The 27,618-nt window shown below is 41.9% G+C and overlaps 1 protein-coding gene across 16 annotated transcripts in view; it reads right to left on the reverse strand.

The window, feature by feature from the left end:
• lrrc7 (leucine rich repeat containing 7) overlaps positions 1-27,618 on the reverse strand; it is a 126,524-nt gene that overhangs the window by 14,611 nt on the left and 84,295 nt on the right. For 14 of the 16 annotated variants that reach the window (XR_013807738.1, XR_013807739.1, XM_079678701.1 and 11 more), the window contains 23 exons: positions 26,866-26,983; positions 26,482-26,560; positions 25,706-25,795; positions 23,748-23,804; positions 22,735-22,798; positions 22,070-22,144; positions 21,826-21,970; positions 20,799-20,871; positions 20,582-20,599; positions 17,620-17,749; positions 17,051-17,166; positions 16,780-16,849; positions 14,360-14,459; positions 13,944-14,068; positions 12,896-13,147; positions 12,418-12,540; positions 11,634-11,745; positions 6,429-6,678; positions 2,882-3,382; positions 2,179-2,403; positions 1,842-2,070; positions 946-1,296; positions 498-743 (listed from right to left, as the gene is read on the reverse strand). Coding sequence is in view for 14 of the 16 variants with exons in the window: in XM_079678701.1 (XP_079534827.1) it covers positions 498-743; positions 946-1,296; positions 1,842-2,070; positions 2,179-2,403; positions 2,882-3,382; positions 6,429-6,678; positions 11,634-11,745; positions 12,418-12,540; positions 12,896-13,147; positions 13,944-14,068; positions 14,360-14,459; positions 16,780-16,849; positions 17,051-17,166; positions 17,620-17,749; positions 20,582-20,599; positions 20,799-20,871; positions 21,826-21,970; positions 22,070-22,144; positions 22,735-22,798; positions 23,748-23,804; positions 25,706-25,795; positions 26,482-26,560; positions 26,866-26,983 (3,549 nt within the window). In the remaining 2 variants the exon portion in view is untranslated. The remainder of the gene's footprint in view (positions 1-497; positions 744-945; positions 1,297-1,841; positions 2,071-2,178; positions 2,404-2,881; positions 3,383-6,428; positions 6,679-11,633; positions 11,746-12,417; positions 12,541-12,895; positions 13,148-13,943; positions 14,069-14,359; positions 14,460-16,779; positions 16,850-17,050; positions 17,167-17,619; positions 17,750-20,581; positions 20,600-20,798; positions 20,872-21,825; positions 21,971-22,069; positions 22,145-22,734; positions 22,799-23,747; positions 23,805-25,705; positions 25,796-26,481; positions 26,561-26,865; positions 26,984-27,618) is intronic. The other 2 variants (XM_079678697.1, XM_079678698.1) reach the window with 2 other exon arrangements.

Genomic DNA, 27,618 nt, shown 5'->3' on the forward strand with positions numbered 1-27,618 from the left:
CAACTTGTGATGAGGGGCCCTTAAGCAAGGCAGTGGACCCCTACACTGCTCCCCAGGTCGTGTATACAATAGCTGCTCAGTGATCCTTATACTAGGGGGCGCACGGACACAAATAAGTATTGTGAGTTAGGAGCTGGAGAGGGGCCAGTTTGCCCTCCTGAGGTGTCCTTGAGCAAGGCACAGAACCCTCAACTATCTAGGGCGCCTTACCATCTGTAGCGCCCTCGCTCTTGATTAATGTATGTGTATAGGTCTTGTTTATGCATGTGTGTATTTCGGGTGTAATGTGTTAAAATTACAACAGAGTGAAAATTATACTCCCAAAAAGGGATTAATAAAGTGTGTCTTTTAATTGCTTTAATTGATACATGCCTCACACTTTACAAGGGGATATTATGGGATTGCAATTTAAAACAAATTAGTGACTTTAAGTGGGACAAACATGCAAAGACACAGAGCTTAAACAATTTACAAAGGCATTTCCTGAGAAATGTTACCTGAGATGCTCCATAAGTCTCAGTGCTGTAGCTCCTGGCTGACAGGGGGCGGCGCTGAGTAAGGCTCTTTGTTGGGTAACCAATCATGGGCTTCTTTTGTTCCTGGTAAGTTGTATAGTCGTCATCGTAGCGGCCGTTTCTCTTATTGTGCATCATCTGGCTCTGGCTGTCGGACATGTTGGAGATAGCAGAGTGCTCCATGGGGGAGGAGTAGGCCAGAGCCCGACCATAAAGAGGGGGGTCAGCCTGAGGACAAGAGAGTTTACTTCTATAACTCTTACGGACCTCTACATTTCACCAGAAATGTATTTTTGGAGGATGCACGATACAGTATAAATTGAACCGACAGCTTTTCTGTAGGTCCTATTGATTGGATGAATTAATGTCTTGTTTTGTAATACTAAAACACTGAAAATAAGCATTATTTAGCCAACAACAGATCTCTTACCTGCTGTCTATACTGAGCTTCCTGCAGCGCCTCCTGTTGGGCTTCATGGACTCTGCGGAACAAAGCAAGCTCTGTGGAGCTCACCAATGAATCTGCTCTTCTCAAAAACCCTGGCCTGGAGCGCTGTGACGGGATTGGCTGCTGATGCTGGCTGGGCGGACCATCCGGATTGATTGGTGATTGGGGGAAAGAAAACATCTCCAGTGGTGGATACGCCCGATACCGAGGGCTCACCAGCTCCTTTGGTAATGTCTTCCCCGGTTGATTGATGTACTCCAAGGCTTTCGATGAGTGGTTGACATAATCTGGTGTGTTGGGGAAGGGGGGAGGGACCCGGCGGTCTATGGTCACCTGATTGGTTAGAATAGTAACCAGTAAGACAATGAGAAGTTATAGGCATTGCAGGCACAACTGTTGCAATTTATGTATGTTTTAGTTGAGTTATTTTTGCAAGAACATTGTAAATTATATGAGTGACTTAAAAGCCCCTGGAAATTATCTTTGCTGACTGCCGAAAGTTTATCTTTTCACCTTGCTGCAGGCAACTTTAACACTTCAGCTATCTGAACAAAAGATATTCAAACAAATGAGCACTGGTGGGATAGTGGAGTAACTAGCAGTCAAAGTGCCAGATATTTCCCTCAGGAGTTTGTACCCAAGAGCAGAGCTATAAGAAAATAAATATTAGCCTGGGTTTCCAGAGACACAACTCGAAATTAAACAATGTTGCTCTTTAACTATTGGATGTTTAATAGGTATAAAAACAGTTAACTAACAAGCTCACCATACAGGTAAATGATCTGTCAATGTGGTATTCACAACTGTTTTCTGCTGCCCTCAAGTGAACAAAATGATAAGGATGACAGTCATTGCAGGTTGAAGATTGAGCTGCTGACCTGGGGGTTGTAGTTGTGGTCGAAGTGATAGGCCTTATGTGGGATGGCAGGTTTCTGGTTCTGTCCCGACTGGTTGCTGCCGCTGTGTCCTGGGAAGATCAGGTCATCGTCTAACATGGGGGCGGACTGTGACCGTGACATGTTGGTCTGCTCCATTGACCCGACAAACTCTTGACGGTCCAAACTAGTCTGTTGTTCAATGGAGGTACTGTAGCTGTCCACAGGAATGCTGTTGAGAGAACAGCAAGATACATCAGCTACATCTTTGCAATCCCTTGAACTACTTACTCAACATGTTGCTTCTCTTGTTGTTAGGAAAACATAACAGCAAACCTACCTGTAGACCTTGTAAGAGCCAATGTCAATCTCATCGATACTCTGTGACTTCTTAAACTTAGATCTCGTCTCTCTCATCATGGGGGACAGGCGGTCCGAGCTTTTACTCATCACTACGGTGACCTTGTTGCCCCCGCTAACACTTAGCTGATCCTTCCTGTTCTGATCCCCTTGATTGTCGTGGTACGTCCAGCTGCCGGGCAAAGGCCCTGCACCTTGTTCCAGCCTTGGAGCCAAAAACAGGTAAAGTGTTAAAAAAATATATAGCTTAACTAGACTAGTGTTGTAGAAGCAGAACAAATACAAAGATTGCTGACACTCCTTATGCCTTGAACCAAAAATGAACAAGGGGTTCCAGGAGCTTCATAATAATATGAAGCACATATTATGCTACTATTTTGGTATAGATTATTATATTACAGCCAACATCAGTTGGTTTGTAATACAGCAGTGACACTCAGAGATTAACATGATTTATTAGGGCTGCAGATAATAACTACTGTCATTACAGATGTATCACTTTATCAATCAAATTATTAACATTACATTAAAATGTAAGTATTTGAATAAAAATTATTCAAAATCCGAAAGTTGTCATATTTTGTGAATCTGCATCAAGACGGGCAAATCAAAACTATAATTCCCCCAGCCTGATGTATAATATAAATGCACATTTCAGGACCATGTGAGCTCCAATCAGTTACCTTTGGTCAATGTCCTTGCGATCAGGGTTAGGACTGGATGTGGGCGTAAGGTCCAGTTTGGAGGGAAAAGCGGTTCGGTCCTCCAGGGGACTGGGGGTTCTGGTCCAGTTCTGCCAGGGATTCTGGGAAGAATGTCCGGATGATTGTTGGTCATTGTCCGGAGTGGAGCGTTGGTTGCCGTGGAAGGGGAGCGTCTGAGTGTCCAGCTCCAGAGGAACCCCTACGATCCGCTCCTGCCTGAGGAGGGGGCGCCGCCCGTGTGCTGACTGGCTGCGGGGTTTGGAGCCCAGCGGGGGGTTTCCCTGACTGGTTGATGAAGGGTCCATAGGAGACTCCTCAGCATCAAATCCTGTGTTGTCGTAGTGCGGGGCCTCGGCCCAATCAAAAGGCTCGCTCAGTGGGCGTCGATCCCCGCGCTGCTGCAGGGTTCCTGATGGAGGGGTTTCTCTCTGAGATAGCAGGGGCTTGGAGTCAATGGGTTTGGGGAATGACTGAGCCAGTCTGAAAAGATACAGAAGATTAAACACTAACTAGAGAATGCAATTCCTAAAGAAATTGCTAGTGGGAATGCTTTATGCTGAAAATGTGATGCTAAACTGCTATGCTGAAATGTAATGTGTAAGAAGAAAGTGAAAAATTTAGATTAAAATGATACATGAACAGTGGGGGCTTGAATGTGTGATGAGAGAAGAAAAGAAAGTAAAAAGGCTTGGAAAAGCCGCAGAATATTTGAACTGCAAACTTGTGAACTAACTTGATGGCGAATTATCTGTCGCCATGGCAACGGCATTTGACGACACCCCTTAATACGCTTAGATGCGTTGATGGCTGCATCGTTACCAAACCTGTGAAGTTTTGGGCTGTTTGGAGTATTTTCACTGAAGTTTTTTGAAAACCGTTTTCAAGGCGAGCACTATGGGCGAGCATTGTGTTGCCATGGCAACAGCATCTGAAGAAATCTCAAAACTGTCCCGTAGATGTCTTCATGGCTGGACTGTTAGTACACATGTGAAGTTTGAGCACTTTTTAAACATTTTCATAGGAGTTATAGCGACATCATGTTTTATGGCGAGGGATGCGTTTCCATGGAAACGGCTTATGGTGAGATCTCAGATTTAGCGTAGAGCTGTTGAGGCATGGACCGGTGATATACAAGGGAAGATTGGGGGACGATTGGACCGTGTCGATTGGATTTACAGCCACATCGTGTTTCATGGCGAGTGGTCCGTCGCCATGGCAACGGCATTTGATGACACCCCATACTACGCTTAGATGCGTTGATGGCTGCATCGTTACCAAACCTGTGAAGTTCTAGGCTGTTATGAGTATTTTCACTGAAGTTATGAAAAAAACGTGTTTCAAGGCGAGCATTGTGTTGCCATGGCAACGACATTTGAAGAAATCTCAAAACTGTCCTGTAGATGTCTTCACGGCTGGACTGTTAGCACACTGCTATCTGAAGTCTGCTGCTCTGAGCATGTCAGTTGGAGTGATGACATCATCGTGTTCCATTACACAGGTGTTTATAGTTGAGCTAACGAGCTCTGTAGAGATCAAAGGCTTCATTGTTCTGAATGAGAGATAAACCTCTTACATGTGAACGTTTTGTGGAAGAACCGTAACAGATATCTGTGAAATTTCAAAACGTGAAGCATGTCAAGGAAGTTGAGTATCTGAAGTGTAATTTTTGTGTAGTTTCGGGTTAATAATGTGGCCTTTTTGGCAGTTTAACTAAAGGTGTGCGGCTGCTGCCGTGAGGAAATATCTGCCTGAAATTACAATGGGGTTTAATGGAGGAATGTTGAACGTTTTTGTCACTTCATGCCCTCAAAAAGCATTTTGTTTAATTATTTTGCTTAATTATTTGTAATTTTTCAAGCTACGAGATGTTTTCCTACGTTTGTCATGATAAATTATGTCTCAGGAATGTAGGGTTTGGGAATTATGGCAGTTTAAAAAAATTATATGAATGCGAATTTCAAGCTGTCCTCCACTCTAGCTGTGACATCACACACTCTAGTTAATGTTAAAATGTGAAGAAAACCTCTAAAACAAGGTCTGAACAATGTTTAATATCTCTAAAAGTAAGAATCAGATTTAAAAGTTGTTTTACACGAATTATGTCAGAAAGATGTGTAACATTTTAAAGTTGGAATGAGGTTTCTGAGTGAAAGTATGAATGAACAGTTAGCAGTTAAAGTCGCATGAAGATTTGTTGAAGTCTGACGATTTCCTCCATTGACTTCAATGTTAAAAATGTGATGTATTATGGGATGTATCTCTGGAATTATGAAAGTTATGAATGAGAAAAGTAATAGCAATGGATTCCCGACCGAGCTGAACGTTTTGATGTTTGAACGGAGTTCTTGCGATGTTCAATGCGGGAGGAGAAGAGGGCCAAAATAACCCGGCGGAATAATAATAAAAATGTTGTCCGTAGAATAACAGTTAGTCGGAATGCTGTTAACAGCATTCCGACTAAATTATGCTGTGGAAGATAATGAAAATGGACTGAAAAATACTACATTACTATGTTCTGTATATTTAATCTGAGACGATGGGCACTAAAACAGCAGACCTTTCTGTCCCTATCTCTGATGTCTCTCTGGAAGATCAATTTGGTGAACAACCATGTTTGTTGTAACTAATGTTTCCGAGAGCAGCCTTGAACCGAAAACATTAGTGCTTTCACCGCCACTCGCAATTTGCAAATACCACATTTTACACTGACAAAGGAACAAGTGTACAGATAACCATCTGCACATCTCCCCAGGGCTTGTGAAATGACAACTTGAATGTCAAAAAATACCAAAGCGAGCTTTCAACCTGCAGGGACTCCTTAGAACAAGGAGAGGCAAAGGAAGAGTCGGGACAAAGAAATATGTTTTTGACATTATTATAGATGTACTATGCCATTGATAATGGAAAAGGTCACTGTCGCACAAAATATCTGTTCAGGCCCTGTGGTGTCAGAGAAAAAGAACATAGAAACAAACCAATCAAACCGAGGCTATGAAAGTATTGAAGGTTCAAATCACTGAAAGTATTAGCTTAGAGTTTTTTGGTCATTTTTAGCCGTTGCATATTACTGAAAACGCCGATAATATGATTCAGATGTTGTTAATATCTTCAACATTTGTGATTGCAACTCAGTTTCAAAAGGCTCTTTGTTACTTTACAAAGCTATATTTAAACTCCATCACAAGTACAGTGCAATCAAGGTACCCACGTCCGTAAAAAGGACCAATCTTCTTTATTTGCTTCTTTTTATGTGTCAGTGTGAAAAAAAAACTTTTTGAAACAGAGCGGAGCGAGAGAATCCAGAAGAGGAGTCTGCAGCATCCTAATGAGCCTCTCTGACCTTGACTAAGCGAATGGAGGGATGAAGAAGACACAGAAAGATGAAGGGAGGAGAGGATGGATGGAGCAATAGGATAGATGGATGAGATAAATGATAGATAGAGGAGGCTGGACTGGAAGGAGAAGGAGAGATGATGGATAGTCGGAGGGGTGTGATGAAATTGAACATGAACAAGCGTGTGTGTACCTGTTGGTCCAGTGTGTTTGAGGCGCCTGGTCCTTGCTCGAGGCGGGCAGGGCGGGAGTGTGTGGGTGTGCGTGAGGGTGTGCGTGTGCGTGTGCGTGTTGGTGTTGGTGAGAGTGTGCGTGTGAGTGTGTGTTCCCGGGTGGGTTGGAGGAGCCGGAGGAGCCCTGTGAGGGAGAGTAGTCGGAGTAGGTGGCTGAGGAGCCGCTGTGGTTCAGACCGTGGAGCTTATCCACCTCCTCATCTGTAGACTCTGGACAAAGACACAAAGACAGAAAGGGAAACATGTCAAATCCTTTTCACTCTGATAGCCCTCTTTCACAGAGAGTGCGCTTTTCTGAAAAAATAATCACTTGTCTGTATCTTATATACCTGGATTTGATTGATTTAATCAAATTCTTATCATAACGCATGTCAAATGAAGATATCGCTTTCATTGATAGTGATCTACGAATATGCTAGGTCAGTACTTTCTGTGATCAGCTGATTTCTTAACATAATGTGATAATCTCAGGAAAATATACAGACATGGCTAATTTCCATTTTCATTTAATAAAATATGCTCAACATCTTATTGATTTGTGTTTAAATGGGATGAACTAGACCCGGTGGGTTTTTGCTAGCTCTACCCAAAGCTATTAGCTTAATCATTAGCCTGTGGCCACGTGTTGCCTTTAAAAAGTGAAATCAGTGAAACTGGAACCCCATCAATGTGTGAAGGAGTCTTGATTAACTCATCCAGACACATTTTTATGAAAATGATACTAATTAAACCATGTGTTGAGCAAAAATGTGCAACATGTATTATTTCCAAATGAAAATATATATTAGCTATTATATATATATTTTTGTGTATATTTCATCCAAACACATTTTTCAGACTTTTCTATTTAAAAAAAGAAAGTAAACTTTTATTGGTAAATCAAAGGCAAAATAACAATATAAGGGATTTTTGTTTTTGTTCTTGTGTGTAAGTCTTAGGCCAAGAGGGCAACAGGAAAAGGGTTGTAAAGTAAACCTTTGGCAGAGTTGATAAATTATCCTCACAAGGAAACCAAACAGAACACATTTTTTCACAATTGTATTCTTATGGAAATAAACAAACCCTCTATTAGGACAAAGCAATTCTCCTAAATTCCAGCTCACTATTCGGATGTTGAAACTTTTAACTTGGAGATCAAAAGCTAATGAGAGTTACAACAGCACCAGAAAGTGTATCCAGAATGATGTTTAGGCTGAATTGCATTGAATCCTGTAAATGGTATGTGACTGACGCAGAGAAATCTCATTTCTTTCTTGTCTATGGTTTCTTAACCCAGATTCCTGTAGCACTCTCATACTGTATGTGTTTGTACAATATTGAGTCCACTGCACATGGCCTGGTTAGAAAAAAATGGGTTTAACAGTTGAAATCTTTATTAACCCACACAAGTTCTATTTAATTCAAGAACGCATCATCATGAGTCAAAAACCTATTAAGATCCTGACCAACCAAACAAAAGATAGCTGCTTATTAACTTTACCACAAGATCCTTCAATAGGAATGTACAGACAAGCTGATTGAGTTTTAATCACTTCACAGAAAGCTCCCTAACAAAGGGGCACAACGGAGCGCTGAATTACACAGAGCTACAGTTTGTCACAGAGAACAGATAACGATGGGATACGTATTGTAAGCCTAGTTATATAATATATAAGCACAGACGGAGCCCTCTACTGGACTCTATGGGACCTTGATTTTACTATGCGAGCGTTCACCTACTGAGATATCTTTAAACGTAGCCGGCCCTCGGGGCGGGCCTACCTGAGTGTGCATGCAAGCCCACCCTATATAAGGCGGCCTCGCCTCCTGACTGTCATCCTACACCCTCTTCAGCGAGCAGCTTAGACAGGGCCCCTAGTAGAGGGCTCCGCCTGTGCTTATAGGGTTACAATACGTAACCCATCGTTATATCTCACAGGCTCCGCCCTCTACTGGACTCTATGGGTACAGTGGGTGGAGTCCTAATGGATACACGCCCTGTCGTCCAATAACCCATCACACTGCCCCTGATCGGCTTTTTGGTTAGCAGCCACTGCAACGCAACCTCTCCTCCCTCGGCCATGACCGTGGAGGAGTCGGGGCCGCAGTTTACTTGGCTGATAGAGCACACTCAGACACGCTTGCATGGAAAATAGTGAGGAAGGTTCCCAGGCAGAGGAGGTGCAGTTTAGCCTCGCTGTCCCCAATATGGGGTGGAAGACTAAAGCCGCCCTGAACGAACTCCTTAAGTTCTTGGGAACAAAGGAGGTGTTTGGCCGGAGTGTCGCCCCGCTACGGTCACCCCGGATCCACCGGCAACTCAGGTGTACCGACAGAGCGGTCAGTTCGGACACTCTCTTGGCCGAAGTCAGGGCCAGCAGCAACGCTGTTTTTAATGACAGCGCCTTCAGGGAGGAGAGCTCCAGAGGCTCAAATGGTTCTGTGACGAAAGCCTCGAGCACCAACGGCAGGTCCCATTGCGGGGCGGAGGCGTGCACTACTGGGCCGCGACATAAGCGGCTGACTGAAGGCGGACCTGCCGCCAAATCCCTCATGACAGAATGAAATGGCTGCTGCATACACTTTAACTGTGGAATAAGCAAGTAGGACAGAATAGAGCCCATCGTACAAGATAAGGGCTCTAGACTTCCCTCTTCACACCATCGCTGGAATCCCAACCAGTTTGGCCTGTAACAGGCTGTGGTGGATCCTGCTCTTGCTGCCTGGATAACTTCGTCAGACAATCCCCCCTGTGTCAGCCTGTCCCTCTCAGGAGCCAAGCCTGGAGAGGTTGGCCCAGAGAGGGTAATGCCCCTATTGCACCATTCCCGTGAGACATCGCCCCCCAGACCTGAGGAACTGCCCAGGGCTGGCCTATCATCATCTGTGTCACCTCCGCGAACCACGGCGCCACGCAGCGGTCTGGGGCCAATAGGATGACTGACAGATGTTCTCGTCTCACCCTCTCCATGAGGGGGAGAATAAGGCGCAGCGGTGGAAAGGCGTAGAGCAGCTTGGCCATGGCTCGTGTGCAAACGCGTCCACCCCCAAGGGCGGAAAACCACAGAGTACAGGGGAAAACCACATAGTACAGTGGCTGTTTCGCCGGTTGGCGAACAGGTCCACCTCCACTCTCCCGGACCGGTCCCACATCTCCTGGTGAAGCACCCACTCATCTGGCAGGGGCCCGCCTCTTGACATTAGGTCGGCCCCCCTGTTCTCCAGTCCCGGGATGTGGACACAATCTCTGAGGCCCATAACCACAGGTTCTCTGCTGTGGTCAACAAGGCGGCGGAGCGGACTCCGCCCTGCCTGTTGATGTACGCCACTGTGGTGCCGTTATAAACATGTGTTACTCACCAGCACATGTTTGCCCAGTATTACGGGTTTGAAGTGCTGGAGGACCAACCCTACTGCCCGCAGCTCTAGGAGGTTGCTGTGTTGAGTCTCCGTCAGAGCGCAGCGACCACCTATAGCTCTCTCTAGGCAGCTCCCCCCCCAATCCTGTCACGGATGCGTCTGTGAACACCGTAATGTAGGAGGTCACTCGCCCCAGCGGAGCTCCCCACCGAAGATGTACTGGGGACCCCCAGTACCAGAGGTTGCCCACCACTGAGGGGGGGATAGTCACCAGACGTCGTTTGTTCCTCTTGGGATCTCAACGAAGGCCAGGAAACCACCTTTGCAGGCGGCGCATATGCAGCAACCCCAGCGGCACCACGGAGTGAGCAGCCGCCATGAGACCCAGAGTCTGCATGATGGTCAAAGCTGTCACCGTTGCCCCCTGTCGCAGTCTGCGAACTGCTCGCAGCAGGGACGCCTGTCTGCTTTCCGACAGGGTGGCGCGTAGCCTGCCTGCATCGAGCACCATCCCTAGATACTGCACCTGCTGGTGAGGTATGGGATTGCTCTTCTTCCAATTGACCGCAAAACCCAACTTGGTTAGGTGTAGGATCAATTGGGCTGTGTGAAACATTGCCCATTCCCTGGACCTGGCCATGACTATGAGGTCGTCCAGATAAAAGAAAAACCTCATGCCATGGTCGCGAAGCAGCTGAAGTGTCGTGGCCACACATTTGCTGAACGTGTGTGGGGATAGAGAGTAGCCAAATGGCAGCCTGTTGTGCTCGTAGGCTATCCCCTGGAAGGCAAAACGCAAATACTTTCTGTGTCTTGGAACAATTTCGACATGAAAGTAAGCGTCCTTAAGGTCGATGGTTGTAAACCAGTCGCCCGGCTGCACCATCCCCATCTGGAATTTCTTGCAGGCGATGTGCCGACTTAGGCTGCAGAGATCTAGGATGGGTCTGAATTCTCCTGTCTTCTTGGGAACCAGGAAGTACCCTACACATGGTCCTCCTGCGACACATAGTAGGCCTGAAAATGCTCCATGCAGTGCAGTAGCATCCGGCAGGCATTACAGGAGGGAGACTGCAAGCCGTCCCCGACGTGTTCAGGCCCCAGACACTCGAAACACAGGCGGTGGGGATCGGCCCCTGCGATTAGGCCGGTGCACGCAGGACAGGGTCGGTGCTCGAGGACTGGTGAGTTTTCCATTCTTTGCTCGATCTTCTTCTCTCTCTTTCGCTCTCTCAGTTGTTTATCCTGCTCACTGAAGAGAAAAGGATGACAGTCAGGAGGCAAGGCTGCCTTATATAAGGTGGGCTTGCGCGCGCACTCAGGTAGGCCCGCCCCGAGGGCCGGCTATGTTTAAAGATATCTCAGTAGGTGAACGCTCGCATAGTAAGGTCAAGGGGTAGTACGCATAGAGTCCAGTAGAGGGCGGAGCCTGTGAGATATAACAAACTGTTTCGTTCAGTCGACTAGATTAAAGCAGTCAATTATTCAAAACAAAAGCAGATTTTGATAGGGCAGGAAAATAAGCTTTGGGTGCATAATTTAAACTTTAGTGTACCTCTGATGGAACTGAGGACTTCAGGGCAAAATAAGTAAAAGCTGAACACATTCTATTCAGATTCACTGTAGAGGTTTATGGTGTTTCCTCCCACTCTGAAATTAATCCGCTTACCACCATGACTAATTAGTGGACACTATTACAACATGCCCCACAGCGCTTCACAATAGACCGCATTAAATTCCTTTGTGTGTGTGCACCCATGTGTCTTAACTAATGTGTTTGAGCCTTTGTGTGTTTCTTTTTTACATTAAACCATCTCATACAGTACCTTTCTTGTCCTTCCCCAGCAGCACCACCTTTGGTTTGTACATAGGGGGCTCCACCAGGGTGGGCCTCATGTCAGAGATACGGATGTCGTTGGGAGAGCCGCCCATAGAATCCTGCAGAGAAACAAAACACACAGGGTCACATCAGCTAGCTAAAGCACAGACACAAACACAGCCCACTTAGGGGTTAGAATCACAAAAATAAAATATTTAAGGCAACCCATTTTCAACCTGATAAGTCATAAATAATATACCCATGAAACTTTAGCCTGTTTATATCTGTAAAGCTCGTGTAGTGGAAAGCTTTAAATAATCGAAACCACCGTAGAGGTCACCAGATGTGCTTTGAAATGGAAAACTTGCTCCCAGTTTAGTTGTCATTTGCAAAAACACAAGGAAGGACACAAATGCACAATTTGTTATGTTTACATGTAACACAATGTAGTACTCTGATCCATGTAGCATCCTACCACTTAACGTTTAATATTTTGTTTAGGTATACCATTTTTCTCATTGTCCGGGTAAATGAAAATCACCAGAAATGAAACACATGAACGTAAAAAAAGACAAAAAAATGAATATGGATTTACAAGGTGAAATAAATATGGTATCATTGTCCCAAGGGTGAAAAAACACCAAATTGAGCACAAAGCCAAAACTATATGGACATGTGCTGTGTGAGTTTGTGTGTGTGTGTGTGTGTGTGTGTGTGTGTGTGTGTGTGTGTGTGTGTGTGTGTGTGTGTGTGTGTGTGTGTGTGTGTATTTAGCACTCTAGGTGACAAACCTCGGAGCTCTCTGTCAGGTCCTCTTTGTCCTTCCTCTTAGGAATGTCAATGCCAGAGTTATGCATTGATCCCTGATCCATTAGCTGAGACTGAGAGAAGTCCTGCATCTCTCTGTCTATCACCTGGAACACACACACACACACACACACACACACACACACACACACACACACACACACACACACACACACACACACACACACACACACACACACACACACACACACACACACACACACACACACACACACACACACACACACACACACACACTGCTCTTATACCTTTATGATCACAGGTATCAATCCTACAGAAACACTGATGTATTGTATGGTGTGGTATGGTGATGTTTTTTTTTGTGTGATACAAACAATATTCATTTTTCAGGATATGCATGAGAAATCTTTTTTTTTTTTACATATATAACTGGAAAAAGACGAAACATAACCTGTGAGGCTTGGAGTGTGTGTTTCCTACCTCTTTAGGAGGAAGGGGCCACGGTGGTTCATACTCTTTGCTGAGGTGTGTGTGTTCCATGTTGGTTCCTGCCGATGTGGCAGTGCCTGTGCTCAGCTGGTGCTGGTGCTGGTGCTGGAGTTGGTGCTGATGCTGGTGTTGGTGCCCATGCCCGCCGTGTACACTTTTACCCACTAGGCTTTGCACTGACTTGACCATGTTCTTGAGGTCCTCAGGGTAAGGTGTCGGGTAGCGCTTAAGGTTAATCTCCACCTACACACAAAAAAGTGAATATGTTAGGAAACACAGGTAAAATGACACAAAAACACGCAGCAAGCGTTTAGTAGATATGGTAGAAAATAAGTGTCTGTGAAACGTCAAAACATTTAAATGAAGACATAAATTGTTGTTGATTGTTATGTTGTGGTAGTTTTTCAAATGTGTCATACTCACATTACGTTACTGACAGAGCAATAATGTTTCATACACATACTAAGCTTCTTTAAGTAGGCACTAAACTGAGCATTTCAGACAGAGACACATGTATATTCAGACAGACAGTATGAGTAAAATAATAGTTTTTTTGTAAACTTAAGGCTTGTAAAAATGTCAGGTATTAACTTTGAAATTAGATTTATATTGTCCCAATTAGGAACAGATATTTTTTTATGTATATTTTTGAGTCAAATTCCTTGTATATGCACACATACTTGGCCAGTAAAGCTGACTCTGATTCTGATTAAACATTTGAACTTTGGCACAAAGATTGTGCCTTTCATGTATTACAAATGGCTCTAAATACTATAAGATCCATAAGCTTTAGTGTTGGAAATATGAGATGTAGCATCAGAGATAAAGAAACTCCACCGCCAAATTGATCCAAATCTATTTAAGAATCTAAGAGTGAATTAATAAAACAGTTGGGGGTGCTCCAGCTGCCAGCCGGTTAACGCTGGCTTTGCAGAACTTGAATATAAAGCCCTGATGCCTCATGTAACCCCCCCTGCTCAGATACTTCACAGAGAGAAAGACGGTCAGACAGACAGAAACACAGAGAAAGAGAGCTGACCTTGACCTTCCCAGAGTTGTCTTCCTCTTCTTTCTTGTCATCAAAGTCAAAGGCCACAGTCATCCTCTGCTGCCTCTGCTCCTCCCACAGGATGGGATTAAAGCTGTCACTGTCCGACTGGTAATCTGAAAGCACGACCAAAAACAAACACCAAGGACAGGGTTAAAACCGTTGTCAAACATGTGTCTGCAGATTGTTAGACACACACTTACTGTACACACAATTACTTCCACATTCAGCTCAAACGTATATTTACAAACCCACAAATCACACACATTTAGACCCATAGCTTCAGAGCACATGCTGCAATGTATTATTGTTGTAATATTGCTATAGTGTGATAAAAACAAATCATTCTCTGGGCTTTTGTTTCATGTCTATCCACACACATAGACATACAGACACACAGTTTGTACCCTCATCGTGTCGCGGTTGCTGAGGAAACATGTAGTTGGTCAAAACCTTCTGTTTGGTTTCAGGGTGGGCTTCTGTCTGCAGCGGGATCAGAGCCTTGGACTGCAAACACAGACACACACAGAAGTAGAATTTACCACTTTACCTAATATTCATAAAGGGGAGACACAAATTAGAATTGTGTATTCAATGAGTTGAATAAATTGTTAAATGCCTCTTTAATTTTCATGATTGACTCATAAAACACATTGACTGACATCGATTAAAATAGTAATGTGATATAATAATATATTATCGCATATGTATATATAGCAAATCAAACTACATTAATGCATTGCTGTTTTGGTATATGAATGAAAGAAAACCAGTCATTAAACTTTAACACATTCTGCTGGTTCATTTGAATAAAAAAGTGCAAATGACATTGCTTAATGTGAGTTTCTGTTGCAACATTTGCATACTTGAGTGCCAATTTTAAGCAAAAGACTGAACAAACTTTCCTTGATTGCATTTGAATTTCAAATGTTCTTACATCTAGAGCTGTTTAAAAAAGATTGACTTAGATTTCAAATGATCTGACTTTGATGTAACTTTAAATTTGATATGAAATGTTAATATTCATAGTAGTTATAGCAAAATAATATAGAACAATAACGCTTCATACTTAATGCACACCACTGACTGCATCATACAGTAGAGCAGTGGTTCTCAAACTTTTTCTGCCAGGCTCCCCCTTTGGAGAAAAAAAAGTCGGCCCCCCCCAACACAAATAGTCAGGCTCAGTGGCGGCGCCAGAGATTTATTTTGGGGGTGCTGTGGGGCAGCTTGAAGTTTCATAGAGGGTGCTCAAACATTTAGGGTTTCCCATTAATGTACCGGGCGCTACAGTGGAATTCTCTACTGCAGCACTCGCCACACGCACACACAGTGTACCCACGACTGTTACAATGAAGGCTCGATAATCAGCTCACAGCATATAGGTGTAAGCAGGGGTAAAGTGCTATTTTTATAGGTGGTGTGTGGAACTCACATAGGGGGGTCCGGGGGCAAGCTCCCCAGGGAAGATTTTTAAATATTGAAGTTAAAAGCATCAATCTGGTGCACTTTGAGAGCAAAATGAAGAGATCTATGGATACATCTCTCAACACCCATTTGAAACAAAACTGTAAACAGATTTACTTTTTCTTTATGGATATTTTACAAATCACTCCCCTTTTAAACTTTATTCATTTTTTAATGTCATAGTATTTCATACCTGTTTATTCTCTATTTTTTTTATAACTATAATGATCGGAAATAATTAATAATTGTTTACATTAATGGTGACCAAAACGTTTGAGACCCACTGAGATATCACTGAGAGAAGCTAACAACAACGATCTCCGGTACCGGTGCGCTCTCTCTCTCTCTCTCGCGCTCTCTCTCTCTTATTTTTTTTTTTAATAATAACCATTTCTCCTCCTGGTCTCTCGCGCCCCCCCTGTCATGCCTCTGCCCCCCCTGTCATGCCTCTGCGCCCCCCACTTTGAGAACCACTGCAGTAGAGTGAGATTGTTATTGGTAGTATTTCTGCGTACAGTTAAATGCAGTAAATTATTTAATAAAGCACGTCATCAACTCATCATTCGGCCTCAGAAAACTAAACATTGCCGGCCAAAAATAAAGATAAAGGGAACAGTAAAGATAATTCTGCTAAAGGTAATTGTAAGGTTTTAGCGATAGTATCCTGTTAGCTGTTGTGTTTTAGTGTTTTGTATATCTGTCTTTTGATGTTAATTACTCTACTCTCTCTCTCCAGGTGTCGGCACTTCCTGTCCGTGTGGCACCTGCTAGAGTGATTGTTGTTCCCACCCCTGATTGTGTCCACCTGTGCCCCATTGCCTAATGTGTATATTTAGTCCCTCTCTCCCTTTGTCTGGTGTCGGTTCGTCTTGTGATGTCGTTATCTCTATGCCTGTTTACCAGAGATTCATGTTACATTACCTAGTTGAACCTAGTGATTCTATGGAGAATCCTAGTAGAGGCTAGGAGTCATTATTGATAGCTTTGGTTTTCTTAACAATAAAGAAGATTATCAAGCAACGGAATTGAGCATCTGAGTTCTTACGAGGCCATCGTATCAGTAATACCCAACCCTTACTGCAGATGTTTAACTTAAAATGTTTTCCTTGGAGATAAAGGAATAATGCACTTGCAACAGAGGAAGGAGATATTGGGCTTGCATCACAGGCAACAGCAGGCGTTTATAATCAATATGATAAAACGGAAGAATTCATAGATGAATACCTCTTACAAATAGTCTGAGTCCACTAAGGGCCTGGTTAACTTACTGTATATAAACTGAAGCTGTGTGTGTTTGTGCTGCATACTTTACTTGTTAGCATGTACACTCTCTCCTGGTGAAATTATGAGGAGGAGATACCTGATTGTCAGAGAGCCAGAGAGCTGCCAGGTCCTTCAGCTTGGTAAAGGTAAACGGTAGATTTTTTAACCTGAGAGAGAGACACAGAAAAAAGGAGGGAGGGCGGGTGGGGGGAGAAAGAAAAGAGAGAGGTTTCTTGTGCCCACGCACTGTACAGCCTGCAGAGCACGTAACCATGGCAACACACTCACCATCCCCATGGAAACTGCAGGCCATGAGAAGAGCTACATAATCAAAACGGCCATTGAGAAAATGTTGTGTGTGTGTGTACCTGTTATCACTCAGGTTAAGGACTCTTAGTTTAGTCATCTGTCCAATCTCATCAGGAAGAAATTCCAGTTTGTTGGAACGCATCGACATTACCGTCACGTTCTTACAGTTACCGATCTGAGACACACACACACACACACACACACACACACACACACACACACACACACACACACACACACACACACACACACACACACACACACACACACACACACACACACACACACACACACACACACACACACACACACACACTATCAGATCACAATACAATTAAGTATATTACTGAATACACACCTTAGAACATGCAACATTACATTTACAGTTTTAAGTACCAGAGATTTACTGGATCAATGGTTGGGTCTTTAAAATGTCTGAACATCTGTAAAAGTAGCAAACCAAATAGAATCTTTAATTGCTATTTGACCAACTGTAGAGAATCACATAAATACTTAAATTATGTTCATAGAAATAAATAAAAAAACAGTACATTTCCATAATTGATACTCTCTTTCGTTGACTGAGGATGTGTAAAGGTTCATTATACAGTATGTTGATTCCTCCTACCTCCCGGGGCAGCTCTATGAGGAAGTTCTCGTCAGCAGCAAACGTCCTCAGGTTGTGCAGGTAGCCGATAGTGGGAGGCAACGACTCCAACTCATTACAACTACAGTCAAACTCCTCCAAAAGAGACAGACTGGAGGAAAGGAACAGAGGCAGAGAGGAAGAGATGCAGAGAAAATGACAGAGAAAAGAACATTATTCTGCAATATCTCAGCTGAAACCTTACACGACTTACTCAGGTATTATCAGATAAGGATAGGGCTACTCTTTTTTTTCATATTTCCAACAAATCCTGTGAAAAGACTTAACCAAGAATGGATTCATCCAACTGTCAAGTATTGTCCGTGTAGATAAAGCCAGAGTCCAAAATTCATTGAAAACACATCAATGAGCCACAAGTTGCACTGAATCAAATGTTCCTTTACTGTATGAGATAAAATATTGAAAATATATCTATATCTGTCTGAGGAAACTTCAGACCTTTTATATAATAATAAGATTCAAAGCAGGTCTTTAGTATGAGTTAATGGGCTGAGGACTACAGACAGGATATTGAGAGAAGGACTTACACATTGTTGGTTTCTTTCATTTTGTGGGATTTGTTGACAATAAGAAACATTTAGAATGAATCCAATCACATCCTGTTACATTTCATGATACATAAAAGCTTTACATTAGGAGAGAGTGATGGGAGAAGGAAAAGATCATCCGTTGAAGAATAGGTTAATAAATTGCGTCACAACCAACCGAATCCATCTTTGTCACTTGTAATTCGGTCTGAATTGTTGACCCTCTATCATTCCCCCCCCAATTTATCACCTATTGATGTCTAAAATTCTTCAACATGGATCTCAACTTCTTCACACCACCAAGATTCACAGTAACATCAGCGGCAGGCCCTCTACAGGACCCCCTGACCCCCCCTTGACTGCCATCAGTGGCCTAGCAGCCCGCTAACAGCAGGCTAATGCTAATGAGACAACACTTTTACATTAATGTACTGTCACTGTTAACATTGCATTAGTCTGCCATTATTATCCCCAGTGGACCTGGACCATCTGGGCCACCATACGGGCCGACGGGAGAGGGGGGAGGTTCACATCCTACTTTAAGATGTATGCCTTGTTTATTATGTTCTCCTCAGCATTGTTTGTATTCCTACCTCAAATAATGAAAATGCCTCCTGCTATTCCCTCAAAAACAAACAGCTAAGTGTACCAAATATAATATTTGATTTGGCTACTATCTGACCCCAAGCTCTTTAAATCTGCCCATTAGGAAACATAGTTGCTCAGTGAGTTGCCACAAGGTCACTTTTAGACACACTAATTTAATATCCTTCTTTCTGTAGGATAAATGCTTTTGTTTAGGTTTTCACAAGGTGATAGGGTTACTCAGCAAGAAACTTACAGTCATACTTCACCCCCAAAATGAACATGGGATGTATATAAATTATTCATCCTGTGTTACCCTTACATTTGTGAAGAAAACTCGAGTTTTTCTCGCATACCTCCATGGTGATCAAAGTATCCATGAACTTAGGTAAAGCGGGGCTGCATTCAAAAACAGCAAATCTATATGATTAACTTCAGTTGCAACTTTATATCCAAATCCAGGTCTAATGTATCTAGTTAAATGCTCTCTACTTCCAAAGCACATGCATTTCTGCTCAAATCTTTTAATTTATAAGCTGAGACTTTTTGTTAGTATTTAAGCAGTTTTGCTGTTGTTGAACATGGACCCCACTTACTTTAATCAATAAAGAATGCTCTCATTCTTTGATTCTATGTTCACTGTGGAGGCATGCGGGACGTTTTCTTCAGGAATTCATGGTAATACAGGGTTAATCGTTTGTACAGAAAGGGTTATTTTGGGGGTAAAGTAAAACGCACCCTGAACACTAAAGGTAACATCTGGTTAAAGGACTCAGCTCATCTAATGCATTACAGTGAACTCATAGAGAGGAGCCTATATAGTTACCTGGTGTAAAATATTCTTGCCCATTTTGAAGCTGTGAGTTTAACATTAACCTTAAAACATACTTGAATATGTAACTGCACTGCTTATTGGAATATATAATCCACAATGGGCTGTACATCAATACAGACGAGTAGAGAAATATGCTGATTCAGCTCTGTGTATATAAAGCATACACAGTAAATACCCCGTTGTACTAACGCAGATAGAATACAATGTAGAGTTGGTTGAAGTACAGGCACAGGTACACTTATCACATGTATCATTAATAAGCAACACTTAGGGGTAAGAAGATGATCATTTGCAGGTGTTTCTGGTTGAATCAGAGGAGAAGCAATGGATCTACAGAACTACTTATTGAGGCTGAAACCTGGGATTTGTTCAGGAAGACAAAATGTTTTCAGAGCGTTCAGATACAAAAGTGTTTTTGGGAGTTTCATTTAAATCAATGAATGTAAAATAGTCGTACAAATATAATCCATCATAGATCATCTTATTCACACAATGTTCCAGGAGACTACTCAAACAGCAAGAAGGAACAGAAACAATTGACTCCAATTAAATTCATATTTATCCTGCTTTAGACTTTGCTGTGTTACTTTCTCCCAATCTCTTAGGAAAACAGCAAAAACACTCAATGAAAAATACTTCTGTTTACAATTATTAAAAGGTTGTCTTTCAAAAGCAACTTGAATCTGAACTGTGATGGCTTATAATAAGAATTATTATCATGAAATTACAGTCATAATTTTACATGCAATCATTTGTGTCTCCAATCCATATTCAATTAGAAAATTAAGATGTTATTCAAATGTTACGTTCACATTTAGATTTTTTTCCCTTCTATTTTGCATGTCATTTGGATACATTTTAAATGCTTCCCACAGCCCCAGCTAGTTTTGAGCGTGTCTGTTTGTATTTGTAACGCAGCTGAACATCTATCTGTCTCTGAACGCACCCCTGGATCCAGTAGGCTAATGTTACTCACCCGTGCTTGGGCTTCGGACTAATGCCACGGCAACGCAGCAAACACAACACACAGAACGGCCCAATCATGAGCCAGCATAACAACACAGCAGCTAACAGTAGTCAACAACAACCCACCAAAGATAATCCTGCTGAAAAAAATCTGACAAAGCATTGTTCATTATCTGTTTTCTTTTAGAGCATGTGTGTGTTTGTGTGCATGTGTGTGTGTTTCTTACCTCCCGATGGTGTTAGGCAGTGAGGTCAGCTGGTTGTCATCTACCTTCAATGTTGTCAGCTTCTTCAACATTCCTACACAATAAAAAAACACACATAAAAATCACAATGACACACAAAAGTCATCTCGTAAATATTAAACAGAGCTCTGAAACGATTGACTGTAAAAAGTGGATTTAAGTACAAAGTTGGCACCATTCTTATTCTTATATGACATCCGATGACATTTCTAAAACCAACAAAGATTTGGTCCTACTTCTGAGGATCTCTTTGTAGCCACTGCGTGATATAGCTTATTCATCTTTTTATTAGCCACATATTTGCAGTGGGTGCCATTTCCTTCATTACAAGAAACACTATAGTTTATTTTGAGTCAATCCCACATCCTGCTGCCATAAATATTCCCCAGGCAGCGCAATAAAATGCATATTAATCAAGGTCTAAAAATAGTCCCAAACAAATGCAAAATGTATTCCTGTTGGAGAAGCATTTGCTAAAACTACCCTGGCCAGCTGTTCTATATTACTGAAGATTAAAAACCTGATTTTAAAGATGTTAACCTTCAGGAATCGCTGGGCGTGGGATATCTTTCCATGTGATTTAAATTAGAAAAATATAGAATAAATCCAGTTTTATCTTATGTTATCTGTGCTACGTCACTATTACAGCTAAACAGTGTCTGTACACACAAACTGACTTTGACTTGACAACTCTTACTTATGATATGTAAACCACAGTCCTGTGCTGCTCCCATTCAGGAGATACACAGGTGTGAATTTAAATGCGTTGCTACAGCGTCATCAGCTTGAGTGTTTGTGTGGGTATGAGTGTGTGTGTGTGTGTGTGTGTGTGTGTGTGTGTGTGTGTGTCTGTGTCTGTGTCTGTGTCTGTGTGTGTGTCTGTGTCTGTGTGTGTGTGTGTGTGTGTGTGTGTGTGTGTGTGTGTGTGTGTGTGTGTGTGTGTGTGTGTGTGTGTGTGTGTGTGTGTGTGTGTGTGTGTGTGTGTGTGTGTGTGTGTGTGTGTGTGTACCTATAGAGTCAGGGAGCTGCTGCAGCATGTTGGAGGACAGTAACAGGTCTTCTAAGGCTTCGCAGCCTGAGATATCCGTGTCCAACGACTCAATGCGATTCTTAGCTAAGTCAAAGTACCGTAACTGACGGAGTTTTCCTATGGCCTGCAGCCGGTAGGTGGAGAGAAAGAAAAGAGCGTCATTTCATAGAAAAAGTAATTTCATAGTTCCTTTTTATCACTGCAAAAGTGTCTTTGTTCTTACCCCTGGTATACACTGTAGAGAGTTGTTATCCAGCCACAGCTCTTTTAGGTTGTGGATCTGTTCCAACACCTCCGGCTAACAAGTCAAACAGAGGAAACCATATCAGCATGTACAGAGCACATGAGCAACAACCAATATGCAGATATGCTGCTATTTATATAAAGCAACTGTATAATTCAGTCAAATCATAGGACACCTTCTGTGAACATATACAGATCCAAATAATAACTTTAATGAATCTCCAGATCTTTGGCATAAATAGAGAACAATCAAAAAAAGGGTGAGACTGGCAATCTCACAGCAGACTTCCTGCTTGACCTTGATGTAATATCCAAACCTTTCTACCTCTACCATGTCGCTAGGTCCCATTTCAGTGTGCAACTAAAGGACAGTACGCTGAACTTGCTCCTGCCTCACTGAGACAGCCTACTGAGGATTCACCATATGTCGTATTTGTTCTATATGAACTTTCAGGGCAGAGGCTCCCAAAATAGGACAAAGCATCTGTGTTCGGGTTCTTGTTCTCTTTACAAATAAACATAGTTCAACTGGTAAACGTCTACAGAGGAGTTCAGATTTGAGCTTGCTGTGATCATGTAGTACCATCTCAATGTACAACATATTGCACATTTAAACACTTAAGTTATGCTGCTTGTCAGTCTCACCATCTCAGTGAATTCATTGCTACCCAGATCCAACCTCTCCAACTGTGTCAGTCTGTGGATGGACCTGAGAAGAGAGAATACATACATAAAAGTGCATTGTGACTTAATAAATGTATATATATATATTTGTTCTTCCCACCTAACCACAAAGCCAATATACTGTACACTAAAATAATATTTGTTTTTATTTATTTTTTTTTTTTTAAAGTTTGAATTATTATCCTTCAAAGCTTGTCTTGTTTCTAGTTCTTATGTTTGCTTCTATTGCAATTCTGATAATTAATTATGTTAGCATTTCTCATGTCACACCCCCATTTTACTCACTCACAAATACAGCCTTGAAATGTTAAAATCACCTCAACATTTAGTTTAATTAAAATCTAGCATCGAGATTGTTGCTATTGCAAATCTGACATTGACTATGCATGTCGTTTCTTTATTTATAGACAAAAACTAAACAGGTTTTCCAAATTGCTGCAGGTTAACCATATTCTTAGTTGAAAGGCAAGGGGCATTGTGGACTGGTAGTTGTGAAGTAGTAATTGCAGCCACATTGTCATTATCGCTTAACATAATAATAATAATCACTGCTACTCTAAGGGTTATCTTGTTAAGTAAAAAGGTTCTCTCTCTTAGTTAGTTTTTTTTATTCAAACAGTAATCATTTAAAACAGTTAGAAGAGATACATTACAGTTTGGCTTTATCGGTATTTATGACCACCTGCCAGAGATAATTCTAGTTTTAATCCGGACACCTGGGAAAGCAAGCATAATCCCGCTAATATCATGAAGCATCTGTGTGTGTGTGTGTGTGTGTGTGTGTGTGTGTGTGTGTGTGTGTGTGTGTGTGTGTGTGTGTGTGTGTGTGTGTGTGTGTGTGTGTGTGAGTGTGTGTGGGTGTGTGTGTGTGTTTGTGTTTGTTTGTATGTGCGCAGCTGTACATGATAATGAATGTGTCTTCCCCGTATTTGTTTCTTTCTAACACATACAAACACTGTGTGGTTTTTTCTTACTTTGGCATGGTTTTCAGGTGGTTCTCTCTAAGCTCCAGGATCCGTAGTTTTGAAAGTCTGAAAGAAAGAAGTCACATGAAACAAGACAAATGTTACTGTTTGTTATTAAGTTATTCAAATCAATTGTTTAAAACATATGATGATCTGCTTCTTTTTTTTTTTTTAAAGAACAAATAATTATGAGCAGAACAAACCATTTCAAGACTGACAAACCTATATATGCTCATTTTCAACATACAGGACTGTCTCAGAAAATTAGAATATTGTGATAAAGTTCTTTATTTTCTGTAATGCAATTAAAAAAACAAAAATGTCATACATTCTGGATTCATTACAAATCAACTGAAATATTGCAAGCCTTTTATTATTTTAATATTGCTGATTATGGCATACAGCTTAAGAAAACTCAAAAATCCTATCTCAAAAAATTAAAATAGTTCCTCAGACCAAGTAAAAAAAAAAGATTTATAACAGCAAAACACAATCAAACATTTGAAAATGTCCATTAATGCACTCAGTACTTGGTTGGGAATCCTTTTGCACGGATTACTGCATCAATGCGGCGTGGCATGGAGGCAATCAGCCTGTGGCATTGCTGAGGTGTTATGGATGCCCAGGATGCTTCAATAGCGGCCTTTAGCTCATTAGCATTGTTGGGTCTGGTGTCTTTCAGCTTCTTCTTCACAATACCCCACATATTCTCTATGGGGTTCAGGTCAGGGGAATTTGCAGGCCAATCGAGGACAGTAATGCCATGGTCAGTACACCAGTTACTGGTGGTTTTGGCACTGTGGGCAGGTGCCAGATCATGCTGGAAAATGAATTCCTCATCTCCATAGAGCTTTTCAGCAGACGGAAGCATGTAGTGCTCTAAAATCTCTTGGTACACAGCTGCATTTACTCTGGGCTTGATGAAACACAGTGGACCAACACCAGCAGCTGACATGGCTCCCCAAACCATCGCTGACTGTGGGAACTTCACACTGGATTTCAAGCAACTTGGATTTTGCTCCTCTCCAGCCTTTCTCCAGACTCTGGCGCCTTGACTTCCAAATGAAATACAAAACTTGCTTTCGTCTGAAAAGAGGACTTTGGACCACTGTGCAACTGTCCAGTGCTTCTTTTCCTTAGCCCAAGTCAGACGCCTCTTCCGTTGTCTTGAGTTCAGAAGTGGCTTGACCATGGGAATACGGCTATTGTAGCCCATTTCCCGGACACGTCTGTGAACAGTGACTTTTGATACCTGGACTCCAGCTTCAGTCCACTGTCTTTGAAGCTCCCCCAAATTCTGGAAGCGACTCTTCTTCACAATGCTGTTAAGGCTGCGGTCATCTCTCTTGGTTGTGCAGCGTTTCCTGCCACATTTCCCCCTTCCAACAGACTTTTTGTGGATGTGCTTTGAAACTGCACTCTGTGAACAGCTTGCTCTTTGAGACATTTCTTTTTGTGTCTTACCCTCCTGATGGAGGGTGTCAATGACGGTCCTCTGGACAGCAGTCAGATCAGCAGTCTTCCCCATACTTGTGATTTAGTTTACTGAACCAAGCTGAGTGTTTTTCAAGGCTCAGGAAACCCTTGCAGGTGTTTCGAGTTAATTAGACGATTCAAGTGATTCGTTGAACACCCTACTAGTATACTTTTTCATGATATTCTAATATTTAGAGATAGGATATTTGAGTTTTCTTAAGCTGTATGCCATAATCAGCAATATTAAAATAATAAAAGGCTTGCAATATTTCAGTTGATTTGTAATGAATCCAGAATGTATGACATTTTTGTTTTTTTAATTGCATTACAGAAAATAAAGAACTTTATCACAATATTCTAATTTTCTGAGACAGTCCTGTATATAATCTTTACAATAGAAACTAGTGGCAGTAGGTTAGAGCCTAAAGTGCCTGAAATATGTAAAACAACCAATCCAGCACAGTAACAACCAATTACATGCATCACTTTACCTGCCAAAGTTAGCGGGCAGATATTCCAAGAAGGCATCGTTTAAGAAGAGCTGGGTCAGATTCAGGAGCTGCGTAAAACCATCTGGGAGTCTGGAAGAGAGGGAAATGACCAGTCAGAAACACAGAAAGAAATATGAGAAAGAGAAGAACAAGTTGTGTTTCCTTGAAGTGCCAACATTGATTTAAACATCTTTCTATAACAGTGCATCGACTCATCTTATGCTCATCTCACACGCACAAACAGGCTTCATGGACATTACACCGCAGTAACTAGCAGCTGATGCTCAAATAGTGAACATCATCTGCTTTTTATAGTAGCAATTATATATTCTATAGTTCAGTCCAAGCTGAACCCAAAGGATGTTTGTATGGTAGTCTAAGGTGGATGCAGTTAACAGCTATATGAAGTGCCAAAAGATAAACAATACTGTCCGTCTCTGGACAAAAAAAAGTTTCAACGGCTGAATACATCAAACAATCCTGAGCGGGATCCAGGTCCTCTCAAACTGGTTGATAAAATTGGTCCTAACAACAGAACGTGGTGCACCAATTGGTCTCCAGCAATAAATATACATGGTGATAGAGTCAGGGTTTTACTGACTTTGTTATCCAGAAGCAGATCAATTAGCTTCTTCAGTTTTTATGTTATTGAAGATGTTTGTCTATCTTTCAAAACGGAACTTTGTGAAATAGATTTTAACTCGTGCTGCCATCAAACTAGAGACTTCCATTGATAGCAGTAAGATGTTTCTAGATAATGTGCGTTGGTGTCTTACTTGGTGATAGGGTTGACACTGGCCTCCACCACAGACAGGCCTTTACAGCATTTTATATTGTCGGGAAACTCCTGGATACCTGTGACACAGTGACACAGAGATGGAAGTGAACATTTGACTTATTTCGACTTTTTGTTGAGGGAATCACAAGAAAGACATGTAATTGTTATCCACAGTGAGTTTTGTGAATGTTTATACAATGTCAAGCTTTGTCATATAGAATCATATCAAATTGAGAATATTGTGACTACGAGGCTTTATTCTGCTGCTTAGGAGTCAAATTGCTGTTGACCAACATTTGAATTGCTGTTCAAATTGATGCCTAAGAGTTAGCAGTAGTTTTTTTTTTATATTCAGGTTTGTTTTTCATCTGAGGAATATTACCGTTTTTACTGATGTCTAGCTCCTTGAGGTTGACCAAGCTGGCGATGGTGGTGGGCAGGTTGGAGAGGTCGTTGTCCGGCATACTCAGCTTCTTCAAGGCCTGGCAGTTAAAGAGTTGCTGTGGAAACAAAGAGAGGAATAAATAAGTATTATGGTCAATTGACAATATCACAAGGACCTTTAGTAGAGGGTACCAAAGGAAAGAGAGACAGAAAGTCAGCTGGAGGCACGCAGCGCTTAATGTTGTAGAAAAGCAGTGCCATTTCAGCGGCCTATTCTATGAATAATGCAGAATTAATCTCCTACATACGGTGGCCCCTAGGGAGAAAACACACACTCGAGTGAGAGCAATGTGGCCTTAATAGAGAATTACTGCAAATGCCAAAACATATAAAACAGTGAAACACATACATAACAAGGAAAGTGCTCGGAATACAGAAAAGTAAACAGTAAATACCAAAGCACACGTAAAAACAAATGCAAAAACATGGAATACGCACTCCAGCTCCAGAAATCCAGTGATAGACCCATTTTTAGAAGGAAGAAATAAAGAGTTTGTTGTAATCATCTTAACTGAACATCTACTACTATTTTTTTTTCAAAAGAGCACTCAACTGTCATTATGCCAACTACTTTACAAAATCACTAATGTCATTTGCATGCTGGCGAGTAGTTTACTCATAAGCAAACATTGTGTAAATAGCATTACTTAGCTTTTCTAGTGCTTACTGTAGCTATATGCTAACGTGACTG

Source organism: Notothenia rossii (assembly GCF_949606895.1).
Source record: "Notothenia rossii genome assembly, chromosome: 1".
Taxonomy (NCBI): Eukaryota; Metazoa; Chordata; class Actinopteri; order Perciformes; family Nototheniidae; genus Notothenia; species Notothenia rossii.